Below are 14,433 nucleotides of genomic sequence, written 5' to 3'. Positions count from 1 at the left end.
TTGTTATTGTTGGTATTATTATTATTATTATAGTAGGTTTCAGTGGAGAGTTTTAGTGTCCGATGATGGTGTAAATGTTTCAGAGGCTTTTCCACCCTGACAAGAATAAAGCAAACGCACAACAAATACAACTAGAAAATGTGCTCAGTAGAGACAGACCTGCAAGGAAGTTATACATCTTTTGGTGATAAGCCATGCCCACCACCACGCCCCCTTTTGGCCAATCGACATGAAAAGTTAATCAGTTCTTCCTTGGTCCATAACCAACCTTCATACCAAGTTTTGTGCAAATACGTGCCAAACTTCTAGAGAGATCCTGCTGACAGACGGACGGACGGACAAACACAGAGGCAGGTGAAAACATGACCTCTTTGGCGGAGGTAATAACGGAAATGACTTAAATTGTGGTCGGACCACATAAGAGGATTGACCTGTCTTTACAGCTTATTGCTTAGCAACCGGCACTACTCGTTTGCAAAGACGGCAAATTACTTCATTTAGGTCCTTCGGCTTGCCAGTTTCGTCCGGTTTAAAACCAAAATAATCCCAAATAGTGGATTTTGTATTCTTTTTGGCAACGAGCTCTTCCATGATTGTTCGCTGAAGATGGCGTGTGGGGAGTGGGGGACTCCCCCGCCCCCTGCGTACGCCGCACACACACCTGCACGAATATATCGGCAATCGCCAGTTGATGGGCTGACGGTGGCCGGTTGGAAAATTTTAACATATCGCCCAACCCTATTAGATACCACAGGTGATAACATGACCTACTGTTAAGGTTTGCAGGGCAGAAGAAGATGTGGATGTCTGTAAATTGACGGTGAAGAGTGGGGCTCAATTCAGAGTGTGATTCAATATGACATCATCAGTATGGGACTGAATGTGGCGTTTAGCCCACAGGAGATGGGTTAGTCAGACGCCCTCTAGAGGCCATCTGACCAAGAGACACCTCACTAAGCGTTACCTGTGGCCTACGGACAAAAAGTTATTCTCCTGTCCATGACTCTGCTTAATGTTTGTAAGTTTATTTTTAAAGTGCTGTTAGTGAAGGATTTTATTGGTGTGTGTGTGTGTGTGTGTGTGTGTGTGTGTGTGTGTGTGTGTGTCTGTTTGACTCATTTCCGTGCTTCAGCCGATGCTCAGAAACACATCCTGGTGATGCAGGCGATGGACTGGTTTGAGGCTCGGACGTTCTGCAAGAGCAAGTACACAGACCTGAGCAGCATCAGCAGCCAGGAGGAAAACCACAGCGTCTCCAGTCTGCTGCAGACTGACGCTACTGACACTACTGACAGTACTGACACTACTGACACTACTGACGGTACTGACACTACTGACACTACTGACGGTACTGACGCTACTGACACTACTGACGGTACTGACGCTACTGACACTACTGACGGTACTGACACTACTGACACTACTGACGGTACTGACACTACTGACACTACTGACGGTACTGACGGTACTGACGAGGATGATGATGATGAAGGTCGTGAGAATGAGGATGAAGGTCGTGAGAATGAGGATGAAGGTCGTGAGAATGAGAATGAAGGTCGTGAGAATGAGGATGAAGGTGGTGAGGATGAGGATGAAGATGAGAACAATGACAACAGGAATAATGATGAAGGTGATCTCCGTGCGTGGATTGGCCTGTACAAGCAGTCTTGGCGGTGGTCGGACGGCGCCTCCTACGGGCAGTGGGCGGAGCCGCAGGGCGGTCAGACGGGGTCGGACTGGAACCGACAATGCGGACTGATGAACACGACTCTTCTCTCGACAACCTGGCTCGCCCGAACCTGCACTGAAAAACATCCCTTCATCTGTTATTCTGGTGAGTCAGTCGAGCTGCTTGTTCACAACTAGAACAGATAGAACGGTCATTCCCGTTCAAATCAGCGTTCCTGGACGGTCGGAGCGGCGGCCATCTTGCTGTGACCCGTCGGACTAGCTTCTGTATAAAGCGACTCGCAGCGAGTCACTGAGCTGAGAGGTTTTACAGCAAGAACCAAAGCAGCTTCTCTGTCTCCTTGCTGCCATGGATTGCTAACATGCTAATGTTGACTAGAAGAGCTAGAGAGAGAAGTACAGTCTGTGATGAAGCTACGTTAGCCTCGTCGCTAACGTTAGCTTCCAGTTGAGTTCTGACAGGTTGCTAACAGACTCATCTGCTCAGTTCTCACAGTGTGTGTCTCACAGACTTTTTTCCCTGACTTGTGTTGTCACCATAGCAACTAACACTTAAAATGAATCGGCATGTGATGCTGCACTAGCTAAATTACCAAGTCAGACAGTGGAAGAACCGTTCTATCCATTCAGGTTCTGTGGTTTCACCTCACATCTCCAGCTCTGTGGGAGTCGTGGCGTCTCACCTGGCGTCGCCGTCCCTCCGTCTGTTCTGCCGCTTGTGGCCGTTTCCATGGTGAACTGAGTTAGCTTGTGCTTTGTTCAAGTCATCAGAGTTTCACACTTTTTGATTTATTTTTCTGCTGTATTAGCCTACTGTTATGTAACTGTTTCCATTTACAAGACTGTTTAAGGAAGTGTCATGGTGAAGTAACGTCAGCGCCAGGCTCGGTGCGTCCGCCGGCCTCGCTGTTCTGACACCACAGAAACGTTTCAGTTTCTGTCCATCAGCCCGCTCCCTGCTGCTTCCTCCCCAGATCTGATTGGTTGTCACGCTGTGAATGTCGCGCTCATTTGCATTTTATTGACTCGAGCTCAACTTCTTCACCGCCTTTCACCTTAATAGAGGTGAACTGGTGACTTAGTGAGGCGTCACTCCACAGCAAGTGATTCACAGAGCGAGCGCCATCACTGTGGTGGGCGGAGCTTAGCCGGCGACACGCCGCTCGGAGCTCAGATCCTGCACACAGGACCGTACTCACTCTGCTCTGTTTTCTTTTTCTCTCTTTCCCTTTGTTCTTTTTCTCTTTCTTTCCTTCTTTCTTCCTGTCAGCCTAAAACGCTGCTAAACTTTCTTCTGCAAATGAAAACTAAAACTATCTGTAGTATTGATCAGGTGTGTGTGTGTAGTATTGATCAGGTGTGTGTAGTATTGATCAGGTGTGTGTGTGTAGTATTGATCAGGTGTGTGTGTGTAGTATTGATCAGGTGTGTGTGTGTAGTATTGATCAGGTGTGTGTGTAGTATTGATCAGGTGTGTGTGTGTAGTATTGATCAGGTGTGTGTGTGTAGTATTGATCAGGTGTGTGTGTAGTATTGATCAGGTGTGTGTGTAGTCTCCAGGGGTTCGGTGTTGAGGACGGTGAAGGTTCGGCTGACCGGACGACCTGCTGACCTGGACGACCTGCAGCTGCAAGACAGCATCCTGCAGCAGGTCAGAGCCTCTGCAACACACACACACACACACACACACACACACACACACACACACACACAATTGAATTGTGGCGCGAACCGGGAACAAATCGGTGAGTAGATTGTGAAAATGGGTGTTTCCGGGGGGTGTACACAGGTGGTGAAATCTTGATGAAATCCAGATTGTCACAACACACACACACACACACACACACACACACACACACACACACACACACATCTGACAAACAGTTTGGACTCATTGTTGCAGCAAGAGGCAGCGGAGCTCGCTGCTTCAACTGACAGCTGACTGGAGACAATACTGTCTGTGGTTCCAAGAGCTACAGACAATACTGTCTGTGGGTCCAACAGCTACAGACAATACTGTCTGTGGGTCCAACAGCTACAGACAATACTGTCTGTGGGTCCAACAGCAGGAGGAAGAGAGGAGTTATATAGAGGAACAGAATCGGTGAACTGATCCTTTACTGTTGGTCTGTGTGTTGCAGCTGAAACGGCGCCTGGCGGATCGGGGGATGCAGCGGGGCGTGACGCTGCGCTGGAGAACACGGCCTGATGGGAAGGTTTTCCACCGGGAGGCGGAGGAGAGAGAGGAGGGGGAGGGGGGAGAGGGGGGAGCGCTCTGCCTGCGTTTAGTTTAGTTAGGACTAGTTTGGATTGCTTATCTGCAGATTTAAAACTCACAAGAGAAGTACAGTACAGTAGTAGAAGTGTAGTACAGTAATAATATTTAGATTTTGGAATGAATAGAGTTGCTGTTGGATGTTTGAATCTGATTTGATTTATTCAGAATAAGATTTAAGTGATGAAGGCAGTTTTACTCTCAGCCACAAAACTGGAAATCATAGGTAGATGATAATGTATTGATCATTTACAGATTCAGATCCATTCAAATATTGATGTGAAAAAAACAACCAACCAACCAACTTTTCCATTTGACGAGGATACATTTGGAAGAAATCCTCCAACGACTGAAATAGTTTTTATTGTGTGAATGTATAATGTGTTGTGTATTACAGAATGTACCACTGTCTTTAAATGGATTATCAATATAGAAGTCAAATATGTTTTTCTTTAGTAACGTTTTCCTAAAATAGTTCATCTAGAGTAATATACTGTATGTTTTCTAGTATAAGAAAAAAAACAGCTCATGACTTCAGGTGAAGTTAAGAGTCACTCAGCTGCCAACAGAACAGTTTGTCCACAAGGAGGCGCTGTGTTCAAAGTTGTCTCCCTTAGGAATGAATGAAACACATCTGAACTGTACATTTACTGCCTTTTAATCCTGACATTAATCTTTACGATAGGAAATTTAGAGCATGTACATCACGAGAGGTCAAACTGATGTGAGTTGTGATAAGACATAAATTAATGCTTTTCTGAAAATATGACAGATTTTTGTTTTTACGGATAAGGAATGCACTGATGTGAGTTGCTGCTGTCTGTTTGCTGTCTGTCTCCTGACTCATTCATTCATTTATTGGACTTGGTGAATAAAGTGATGGACTTGTCAGTATCGTCTTCTAAATCACTGCTCAAAACTTACTGTCATAAACAGGCTTTTGCATAATCTCCTGTTTTATTACCTTTATGTTTTATTTATTTTCTGAGTTATGTCTGATCCTACAGGACTCTCTCTCCTCTCCTGCAGAGTTTTCTGTCCAGCAGAGAGAGTTGGACCTGGACAGCATGTTCAGTACAGTTCAGTACACAGCTTTGTTCCCACCGTCCCACCGGCGGGTCCATCGTTACAAACTCATGTTTCTCAGCCGAGCTTTGTTAAAACCCACAGAACTTTATTTTAAATTCTAGTCCAGATCTCAAGGTTTCCAAAGACACCAAACACGTCAGGCTGAACTACAGGGAGATGTGGAGAAAATGAAGTACAACACATCTGGATTTGTTCCATTTGCTGTGAAGTTGCAGCGTCTTGGTCTGAATATTTCTCTCAGTCTCAGCAGCTCAGCTGAGCAGCAGAGACACAAGATGGATGAGACGTAATACAGTTTGGAAAAAAAAAAAATTCTAACTTTGAAGCTACTTAAAAGGAAATTGAAGGGGGAAATCAGAGTTCAAGAGGTTAACCTGCAGTGCCAGGTGGGCGGGGCTTACCACATCAGGACCGGTCAGTTAAACTGACTGTCAAACACTTTCCTGTCATTGCCTAAGCTGTAAATGCCCAGTGTTGCACCACCCAACTGGCACATGAGTCAGCTCAAAACAACTGTAACTGATTTTAGGAATTCCTTAAGTTTACAAACTCTAAAACGTATTTCAGTAGATTTCCTCAGGACAGGACTCAAGTTGAATCAGTGAGACTCAACTCAACTTCAACTTAAATGAAGGAGCAACCGGAACAAATCTGCTCTCCTCTTCACTCTTAATACGCTGCAAAAAAACATATTACAAACAAAACATAGCACTTCAACTTAACAACACAAGTTTCCTCGCTGACTAAATATTGTGAGTTGAGTGAAATAGCAACAGTTTGGTCAAAGATCATTACTTCTAATGCAGTAAAACTAACTGAGGGAACTTAAGTAATAAGTTCAATCCTTTTGTTCATCAGTTGAGTTCTCACTGCACTCCGGGTCATTTATGTTTACAGTCAGTCGGTCGGTGTCAGATGATCTTCACCATCTGCTGCTGCGACCCGACGAGTCAAACAGAGAACAGCTACTTCCTTTATTGAATTTCCAAAATCTGTAATGTTGAACTGGATACTGACTTCATCACAGCTCTCAGCATCTTCCTCTGACTAGAATGTAAACGTTGTTCTGCTTCCCTCCATCCAGCGTGGAAACCAGACGGAGCGGAACAATCTGCTCCAATCAGAAAGCACACAGCCTGAGAGCACTGAGCTTTATTGGTTACCAGATGTGTCACTCAAACACGGATAGGCAGCATCATTAAGTTGCTGAACACCCAGAATTTAACAATACAATACTTCCATGAGTTTCCCTGAAGGTGAATGTTGCAGCTCCTCTGGTACTTTAAACTGATTTTTTATTTTATTTTCTAGTTTATTTTCATGTTTGCTCACAGTCTGCATAAACTTTTCTCATTCAATCATATGCCCTATGGAGAGTTCGTCATATAGTGAACTATATGGGCAACTACCAGACAGAGTTTTGGACACGACATTAAACGTTGCTTCAAAAGAACGTGTCAGATATTGTTGTGAGGCAGCCGGACGCAGCGTCTCATAAACAAACCAACATCATGACAGCAGGTCGTCGTTTTGAATATTAAATTATAAATTGTTGAAATTCATGTGTCAGTGTGGTTTTGACAGCTAGTTTTGGTTTGGCAAACAAACTGCTGAGCTAACATTAGCTAGCTCAGGAGCTAGCGACTAGCACAAGCTTTCATATGACGACCTGTGTTTTTGGCTAAAGTAGTTAGCTAGCTAACCTGCAACGATGATTCCTTCTTTCTTCTTCTTCTTCTTCTTCTTCTGTGGTAAGAGGTGATTGCTTTGCATTGTGGTATACAGGAAAAATTGTAGGGTACATTGTCTGTTCACTACGGTTTGCAGTGCATTGTGGGTATTTTACAGTGAACTATATAGTGAATCAAATTAACCGTTGAGACACTAGTACAAAATGGCGGACACACTGTATAGTGCATTATTTCTGTAATAGGGAACATTTGGATAATAAACACTACGACTTCTTCTTCTGTCACTTCTGTGTTAATAAGCTCCAGACTGACAGCCGGTCTCTGATCAGAAACACCAACAGGACCAGAAACCAGAAACGCTCGCATGCAGAAGTGTAACTTGGCCTACAGCCTCTGGTCGCTGTCTGACGGTGTTTCCTCCTTCATTAGTTCATTAAACACACTGACATCATTTCATCATATCAAAAGTGGTGACAAATTTATTAACAAACAGAACATAAATATTGGGTTCCTGAACAGAGCTGATAGAACGTTCTGAGCGGAGAACATCTGTCTGTGCTGAGCCTGCAGGTCGTAACGACTCAGACCAAAACATCGTCACATCTGGAACAACTTCCTCCCTTCCTCCTCCCTTCCTCCTCCCTTCCTCCTTCCTTCCTCCTCCCTTCCTCCTCCCTTCCTCCTCTGCAGCTGCTGCAGCGCCTCCTGTGTTCAGTACGACAGCGTCAGGGCCGACCATATTACAAGAACAGTCATATTATTACCAGAGAAAAAGTCCTAATATTATGGGAATAAAGTTGTAATTTAGAGAAAAAAATCGTTACGAGAATAAAGTCATACTATTACAAGAAAAAAGTTGTAATATTTTGAGAAAAAATCGAGTTGAAATATAAGGGATTGAGCTGCCAACCCCTCAGTACGGTCAAACTAGCCACTTTCATTTCCGGTTTTGCTGCCTTTTCAAAATAAAAGCCCTACTAGTTTTGCAACTGAGCAAGTGCTGAACAGTGCTGATTTATTATCAAAATATAACAACTTTTTTCTCAAAATGTCAACTTTTTTCTTGAAATATTAGATTTTGTATATTTTTTTTACAGTGGCCCTAAAACGCTGTGGTAGTTCAGAGGCGAATAAGGACGTTTTCTGGTCTTCTGGTCTTCTGGTCTTCTGGTCTCATGTGGTCCAGGCCCAGGAGCCGTCTCACTGCAGCAGGCAGCTGCACTTGACGCTCTTCTCCTTGTGCATCAGGCTGAACTGCTGCGTCGCCAGCTGCTGGATCAGAGTCCAGAAGTTCTCGAAGGAGACGCGCTGGCCGCTCTCCACGCCCATCTGCTGGAGGACCTGGTTGAGGCCTTCTTCGTTGTCGACGGTCTGGAAAGGGAGAAGACAGACAGTCACACATTTTCATTTCAGCAGCTACTTCCTGCTCTGTGGCTGCTCAGCTGGTTGATGTTTGTCTTCTACCGTACCGCCTGCTGTACGGGCGCACGCCGGTTCCCTCCTGCAGACTGTATGCTAAACACTGAGTTACACACACACACACATACACACAGGATCTCCTGCAGTGTGATTTATCCACATCACATTTACAGTTGTTATCAAAAATGCGTCTTCAGCAGCTGGATAGAACTCTGATCCGAGGCTGAAAACTGTTCAGTATTTCACAAAAAAAATAAAATAAATTGAGAAAAACCTTTCTTTCCCGTCCCACAAATTATCTCACGAGCCCCAGTTTGAGAACCAATCAGATTTTAATCCGTCCCCAATGCATCTTGGGTGAATTTATACCTGGATTTGTATGTGGATTGATTGATTGATTGATTGATTGATTACTCTCTCAAGACACATTTTAATGCCAGGTGTAAAAAACAGACTAAAACCCCAAAACAAAAAGAGAATTTCCCTACAGAGATCAATAGAATATCACATTATTACTAAAGCATCAAAAACAACTTTGGTAACCTTTATTTTCCAGGTTCGCAGTTTCTTAATAATTTCCTAGAAAGGAACTGTAATTTCTTAGGAAGGTTCCTGGAGAGAAGCATGACATGATAATTATAATTATAATTAATTATAGTGAAAATAGAGAAAGAGTTGAACGGTTGTTGGTAAGTTCCTCCAACTTCTTCTGCTGTTTCAGACAGAACCATGAAATGATGTAGTAGTTATATAGACAATTAGAAATGAACTAAAATTAATTAAGAATTCAACAAATAACTATATTATATAATTATATGAATAATGACTTCTGATAATTGACCTCTTCCTATTATTTTTCCAGTAAATAGTTTATAGTTTTGCGGTTCTTTCGACTCTCCAGACTGAAGACAGTTTCTACAGAGCTGCTGCATCGTCTCATGGTTCTTTCCAGGAAACTTCCCAAGAAATTAACAGTTCCTTTCTAGGAAATTATGAGGAAATTGTGGACCCAGAAAATGAAGCGTTCCCACAACTCTTCCTTCCCTCAGGTGTTTCTACCAGGAGAGCTGGGTGGTAGTTACAGTGTGAGGGCAGCAGGGGGCGACAGCAGCATCTGACCTTCAGCAGGGAGACGACTCGCTCTGCTGCCTTCACTGACATCAGGACATCAGTATCTCAACATATCCCACATACGACTAATACAGAGTCGTATCTATCGTATTTGTATTCCCTGTATAGTGACGCTATTTATTCATATTTGGTATTTTGGTCAGAAACTAAATGCAGTTTACTACTGAGCCTGTAAAAAGCCCCTCGCTGACCCACTTAGTCACCACACTTATTGTATATACTGTATATATTTTCAGGAATCTCTTCTTTCTTTCTTCTTTGTCGCTGACGTTTGATATTTAAATTCAGTTTGTAAAGCTTGATGCTGCCCGTTTGTCTGTCTAAATGTCTCCAACCTCACCGAGTCAGACTCCTGGTATGTGAAAATGTGCCTGAAAGGAGCAGTAAGACACCGCAGAGAGCTACAGTGACGCTGCAGAGACACTCGGATGCAGAACTATAACACCTGCAGAGTAGAAGTGGACGTGCGGTACGTCATGTCAGCGGCGGCTCGTACCTTCGCCATGCTGGGCAGCTGGGTGGAGATCATGGTCTGGAACTGGGCGGGGCTGAGCGTCGGCTCGTCACCCGCAGCTCCGTGGAACTCCGTCACCAAGGTGTTGAGGGCCAACTCCAACTCTGAGTACTGAGGGGGGGGGAGAGGGGGATTTGACCACATATTAAAGAGGCGATAAAGAAGGTTTTCACCGGCCTACAGCGCAAACCGATCTGTCGGTCGATAAGGTCGTCGATCAATACCAACGACTGCTGCTGAGATTTCTGACTTTCAGAACTCACTTTGTGTTTTGGAACAGAAACTGCCCACTGTTGGAATTTCAAGAATTTCTCGTAGTATTTACCATCCTGAAGCTCAGCTCACAGCGTTTTTCAGCAGAAAGCTCGTATCTCCCGTCCCTCACATGAAACTTGAATGCAGCAGTAGAACACTGGTAGAACACTGATAGAACACTGATAGAACACTGATAGAACACTGAGGGAGAACTCTCACTCTGCCTCTTCCTCAATAGAGGATCTTTGCAGATACCTAGCTCGTTTGACTGTGTTTGTCACAGAAAGCCCGTCTGCCAGCCAATCAGAACCCAGACAGATAAATACTCGCTGTGTGACAGGACACAGATAATGAGTAAACACCAAGTACATGTCAGTGTGTGGCAGTGTTTACTCTGTAGGCGGTGATGTCATCAGGCCACGCCCCTCTCCACCCAGGGGTGAAGCAGAGATGAAGGTCTGACTGCAGCACTGAGACTTCACACCATCACTTCTCCTGCAGAAGCATCATCACACCTGACTTTGGTCTCTTGTGGTTCGGCACACACAAAGTTCCATCTGTTTTTTTAGTTGTATCTGTTTATCTCTTTTATTACCTTTTATTCCTGGTTTTATTTATTTATTTTTATTATTCAACTCTATTATTTATTTAATTGTGGTACTTCTGCATCACTGTCTCTTTGGGTTTTATTGTATGTAAAGCACTTTGTAAACATTGTTTTTAGAAAAGTGCTATACAAATATTATCATTATTTATTTATTTCAAAACTGATCATATTGGATCACAACCAAATTCCCATCATGCAGCAGGGGAGGTGGAAGCCTCAGGGTTGAATCAGCAGACCTGCTGCAGCAGAAGGTTGCTGGTTCGAATCCCCAGAACATTTTAACAGAGAAATGAAGGAGAAACTCTGCGGCTGTAACACCTGCTGCCAGGAGCCGCTGAGCCAGGAGCCGCTGAGCCAGGAGCCGCTGAGCCAGGAGCCGCTGAGCCAGGAGCCGCTGAGCCAGGCACCGGCCCACAAGCCACCGCTCTGAGGGCGACTGACACTGCAGCAGGGTTTCTGTCAGAGCAACTGGAACTGGCACCGAAAAATCTACATTATTAACGCTGGAAACTGCTGCAGTAGACTGGGGATACTGGGCAACTCCCAGTTTGAAACTCTGTGTGGGTGTGGGTGTGTGGGTGTGTGGGTGTGTTTGTGTGTGTGTGAAGCAGGGTGGGGCTGAAAACACTCTGCAGCTCAGTCATTCTTCCTTCAGCAAATACAGTTACAGATAAAAAAACAAAAAACAAAACCACAAATCATAATCCTGATCATAACCGTCTGATCTGATGAAGTTTTAAAGAGAATAAAGAGACAACAGTCAGTTTGTTTAGAGCCGCTCAGCTGTTCCTCTGCTTCACCTGCTGCAGCCGAGCTGACAGACACACAGAGAGTGTTTTACAGTTCAACACACAGACAGTCTGCACAGTGAACCCGGATCAATATTTATATCAATATGGAATATTACAGGATACAATATGCGATAAAAACGCCACAAAACGCGTTAAGTTCACTATGAACTCAATATTATAGTATAGTATATAATATTGATTACAGACGCGCTGTTAAGCTCCTATAGGAACATTAGAGGAATATTATGTGATACAATAAGAGATATTAATATCATGAAGTACCATAAGGTCTATATATATCGTTATTGATCACCACAGCCGCGCTTTGTCCCATAGGAATATCATAGTGATAAAGTATGAGAGAAAAATACCACAAGACACGATCAGATCAGATCAATATTTAGTATTTAGTACGATATTAAATCCCTATAGGAATATTCCAGGAATGTGATGTTCTAGTGGTTTTTGTTTTTTTTAGGTATTTAAGGTATTTCAGTGTTTGATCCTGACGCGCAGTTACTGATCCTCCTCACATCAGTCTGCACGCCGCCGCACTGACAGATGATCTGATGATCTGATCTGATCACATCAATCGAACTCTAATCAGTCAGATTAAATCATGAGTCTTACCTTGGTCGCCATCTGTCCAGTCTTGGTCGCCAGGAAGAAAAACTAAAACGAGTCGGGAATGAAACTTTTTTTTCCTGCTCAGATCCTCCCACTGATCCAGCTGGGTCCCACCTTCCTGCTGGACGCACACACACACAGACACACACACACACACACACTGGAATATTAACCCTCAGGCAGCCAGTCAGGCTGTTTGAACTGAACCTGCTGTTTAACGGTTAGTTTAGGCCGTGACGTCACCACTAAAGATTGGACTGTTCTCCAGGAAGTAAAAGGAAAGGAAGAGGTGATGATGTAATAATAAAAATAGGAGAAAGTAAATTTTTGTGACATTTATTGTTGTTGACTAGGTTTATGTTATGATATGAGGAATTTTCATTTCACTGTTTCTGTATTTTCAGTTTTCTTTTGCATTACAGGCAAAATGACAAAGTAGTGAAGCTCCTCCCCAGTATTCAGATATGGTCTAACTGTCCCCCATATATTATGGTCAATGCTTCCATTTATTTTTTGCTATTCTATGGCAGCCAATAGAAAAACAGAAATACTTTTTATTATTGTTCGGTAATTAAGAATATCATTAAATCACAAGAAGATATGAAATTAATTCTTATAATGACAGAAATGAAAAGAAAAGATTGAAATATTCTTATAATATTACTGTGGACATTTTCTTCATTAAAACTCTTCATCGTTATTTAAAAAAAATATATTAAAGCTGCAGGAAATGAGTTTGGAGAAGCGTGAAGCGGTTCTGGGAGAACCAGACCTGAACCTGGTTCCTCACTGCAGGTCCTCCTCCTGCAGGTCCTCCTCCTGCAGGTCCTCCTCCTGCAGGTCCTCCTGCTGCAGGTCCTCCTCCTGCAGATCCTCCTGCTGCAGATCCTCCTGCTGCAGGTCCTCCTCCTGCAGGTCCTCCTGCTGCAGATCCTCCTGCTGCAGATCCTCCTGCTGCAGATCCTCCTCCTGCAGGTCCTCCTGCTGCAGATCCTCCTCCTGCAGGTCCTCCTGCTGCAGATCCTCCTGCTGCAGACCCTCCTCCTGCAGGTCCTCCTGCTGCAGGTCCTCCTGCTGCAGATCCTCCTGCTGCAGACCCTCCTCCTGCAGGTCCTCCTCCTGCAGATCCTCCTGCTGCAGATCCTCCTGCTGCAGATCCTCCTCCTGCAGGTCCTCCTCCTGCAGGTCCTCCTGCTGCAGATCCTCCTCCTGCAGGTCCTCCTCCTGCAGGTCCTCCTGCTGCAGGTCCTCCTGCTGCAGCGTTGCGTTCACTTCACAGTTCAGAATTAAAATTTGAATTAGAAAGTTTCAGTTTCTCTCTCAGTCAGTCACGCTCCCCGAGGGTTCGATGCCTTGCAGAACGGCTCCTCAGCAGTTTCTCCTTCATCCCCTCTGATAAAATGTCCTGTGGATTCGAACCAGCAACCTTCCCCAGGAGAACGTCTGCTGATCCACCCCCGAGGTCCACCTCACCTGCTGCATGCTGGGAAGGTTCTGATACAATGTGATCAATTCTGAAACACTGAAAATGGAAAAAAGGTTGAAAAAGCTCGAGTTAGTGCCTTGCTCAGCGGCTCCTCGGCCTCAGACAGCGTGAGGCGTTCACTGCCCACAGATCACCTGTCAATCAAACAGTGTGGGCGGAGCTTGGATTTTCTGTTGCTGCAGTTTGAGTTTCTCTCTTCTCTGTCTGTTCAGTCATGGTGGCTATCACTGCTCATGCTAACTACCCAGTTCTTCTTCTTCTGTTGATTCCAAACAAACCGGAAACGTAAAACGCAGGAAAGAGCTGCCAGACTCCGGCTGTTCAGAACAGACAGAGGAGAAGCTTTATGAACTGATATAGGCTGGATCACTGTGGAGTTAGAGAGAGAGAAAGATAATAGAAAAATTGACTTTTATTTATATGAAAATGTCACAGATTATTAAAGTGCTTTGGAAATCCTTCACTTTTAAAAATGTGATTTGTTGACCCAGTAAGAAGTTTTTCTTCATCCTCTCACCTGACAGCAACAATGAATGAATCTCAATTTCCACTATAACTAATAGATAGATAGATAGATAGATAGATAGATAGATAGATAGATAGATAGATAGATATTCCAACACAATACACAACTTAACAAAATGCTTCAGTAACCAAGAAGAAAACAAAACGGTTGCTGCGTTCCTCCACTGCAGCAGCAGAGACGGAGCCTGGAGGAGTTTTATGGCTTCAGGAGAGAATCAGGTCAAACCGGTCCGGCTGGATGGGCTGGGGGATTCAGTCTGGTGTGGAGGGAACTGAAACTTACAGATCCAACATCTCTGTCAGGATCAGGCTGCTCAGTCATTACAGCTGCAGC

At 44.2% G+C, this 14,433-nt stretch overlaps 1 protein-coding gene across 1 annotated transcript; it reads right to left on the bottom strand.

Moving 5' to 3' along the window:
- Positions 1-7,195: 7,195 nt before the first annotated feature.
- s100v1 (S100 calcium binding protein V1) lies at positions 7,196-12,229 on the bottom strand. Its single transcript, XM_071903748.2, has 3 exons — positions 12,092-12,229; positions 9,791-9,919; positions 7,196-8,115 (listed from the first exon to the last, which is right to left on the bottom strand). The coding sequence occupies exons 1-3, from the start codon at positions 12,101-12,103 to the stop codon at positions 7,945-7,947; spliced, it is 312 nt and encodes a 103-aa protein (XP_071759849.1). The 5' UTR covers positions 12,104-12,229; the 3' UTR covers positions 7,196-7,944.
- Between the last annotated feature and the right edge of the window lie 2,204 nt (positions 12,230-14,433).

This window comes from Centroberyx gerrardi, chromosome 12 (genome assembly GCF_048128805.1).
Source record: "Centroberyx gerrardi isolate f3 chromosome 12, fCenGer3.hap1.cur.20231027, whole genome shotgun sequence".
Lineage (NCBI taxonomy): Eukaryota > Metazoa > Chordata > Actinopteri > Beryciformes > Berycidae > Centroberyx > Centroberyx gerrardi.
Note: the sequence above shows the minus strand (reverse complement) of the source record. Positions and strands in the feature narration are given on the sequence as shown.

What these genes read in the sequence shown, in the direction of transcription:
- s100v1 (XM_071903748.2), bottom strand. An exon ending in AGCTGCCCAGCATGGCGAAG is followed by an intron (nt 8,116 to 9,790) that starts GTACGAGCCGCC and finishes CTCCCTTTCCAG; the next exon opens with ACCGTCGACAACGAAGAAGG.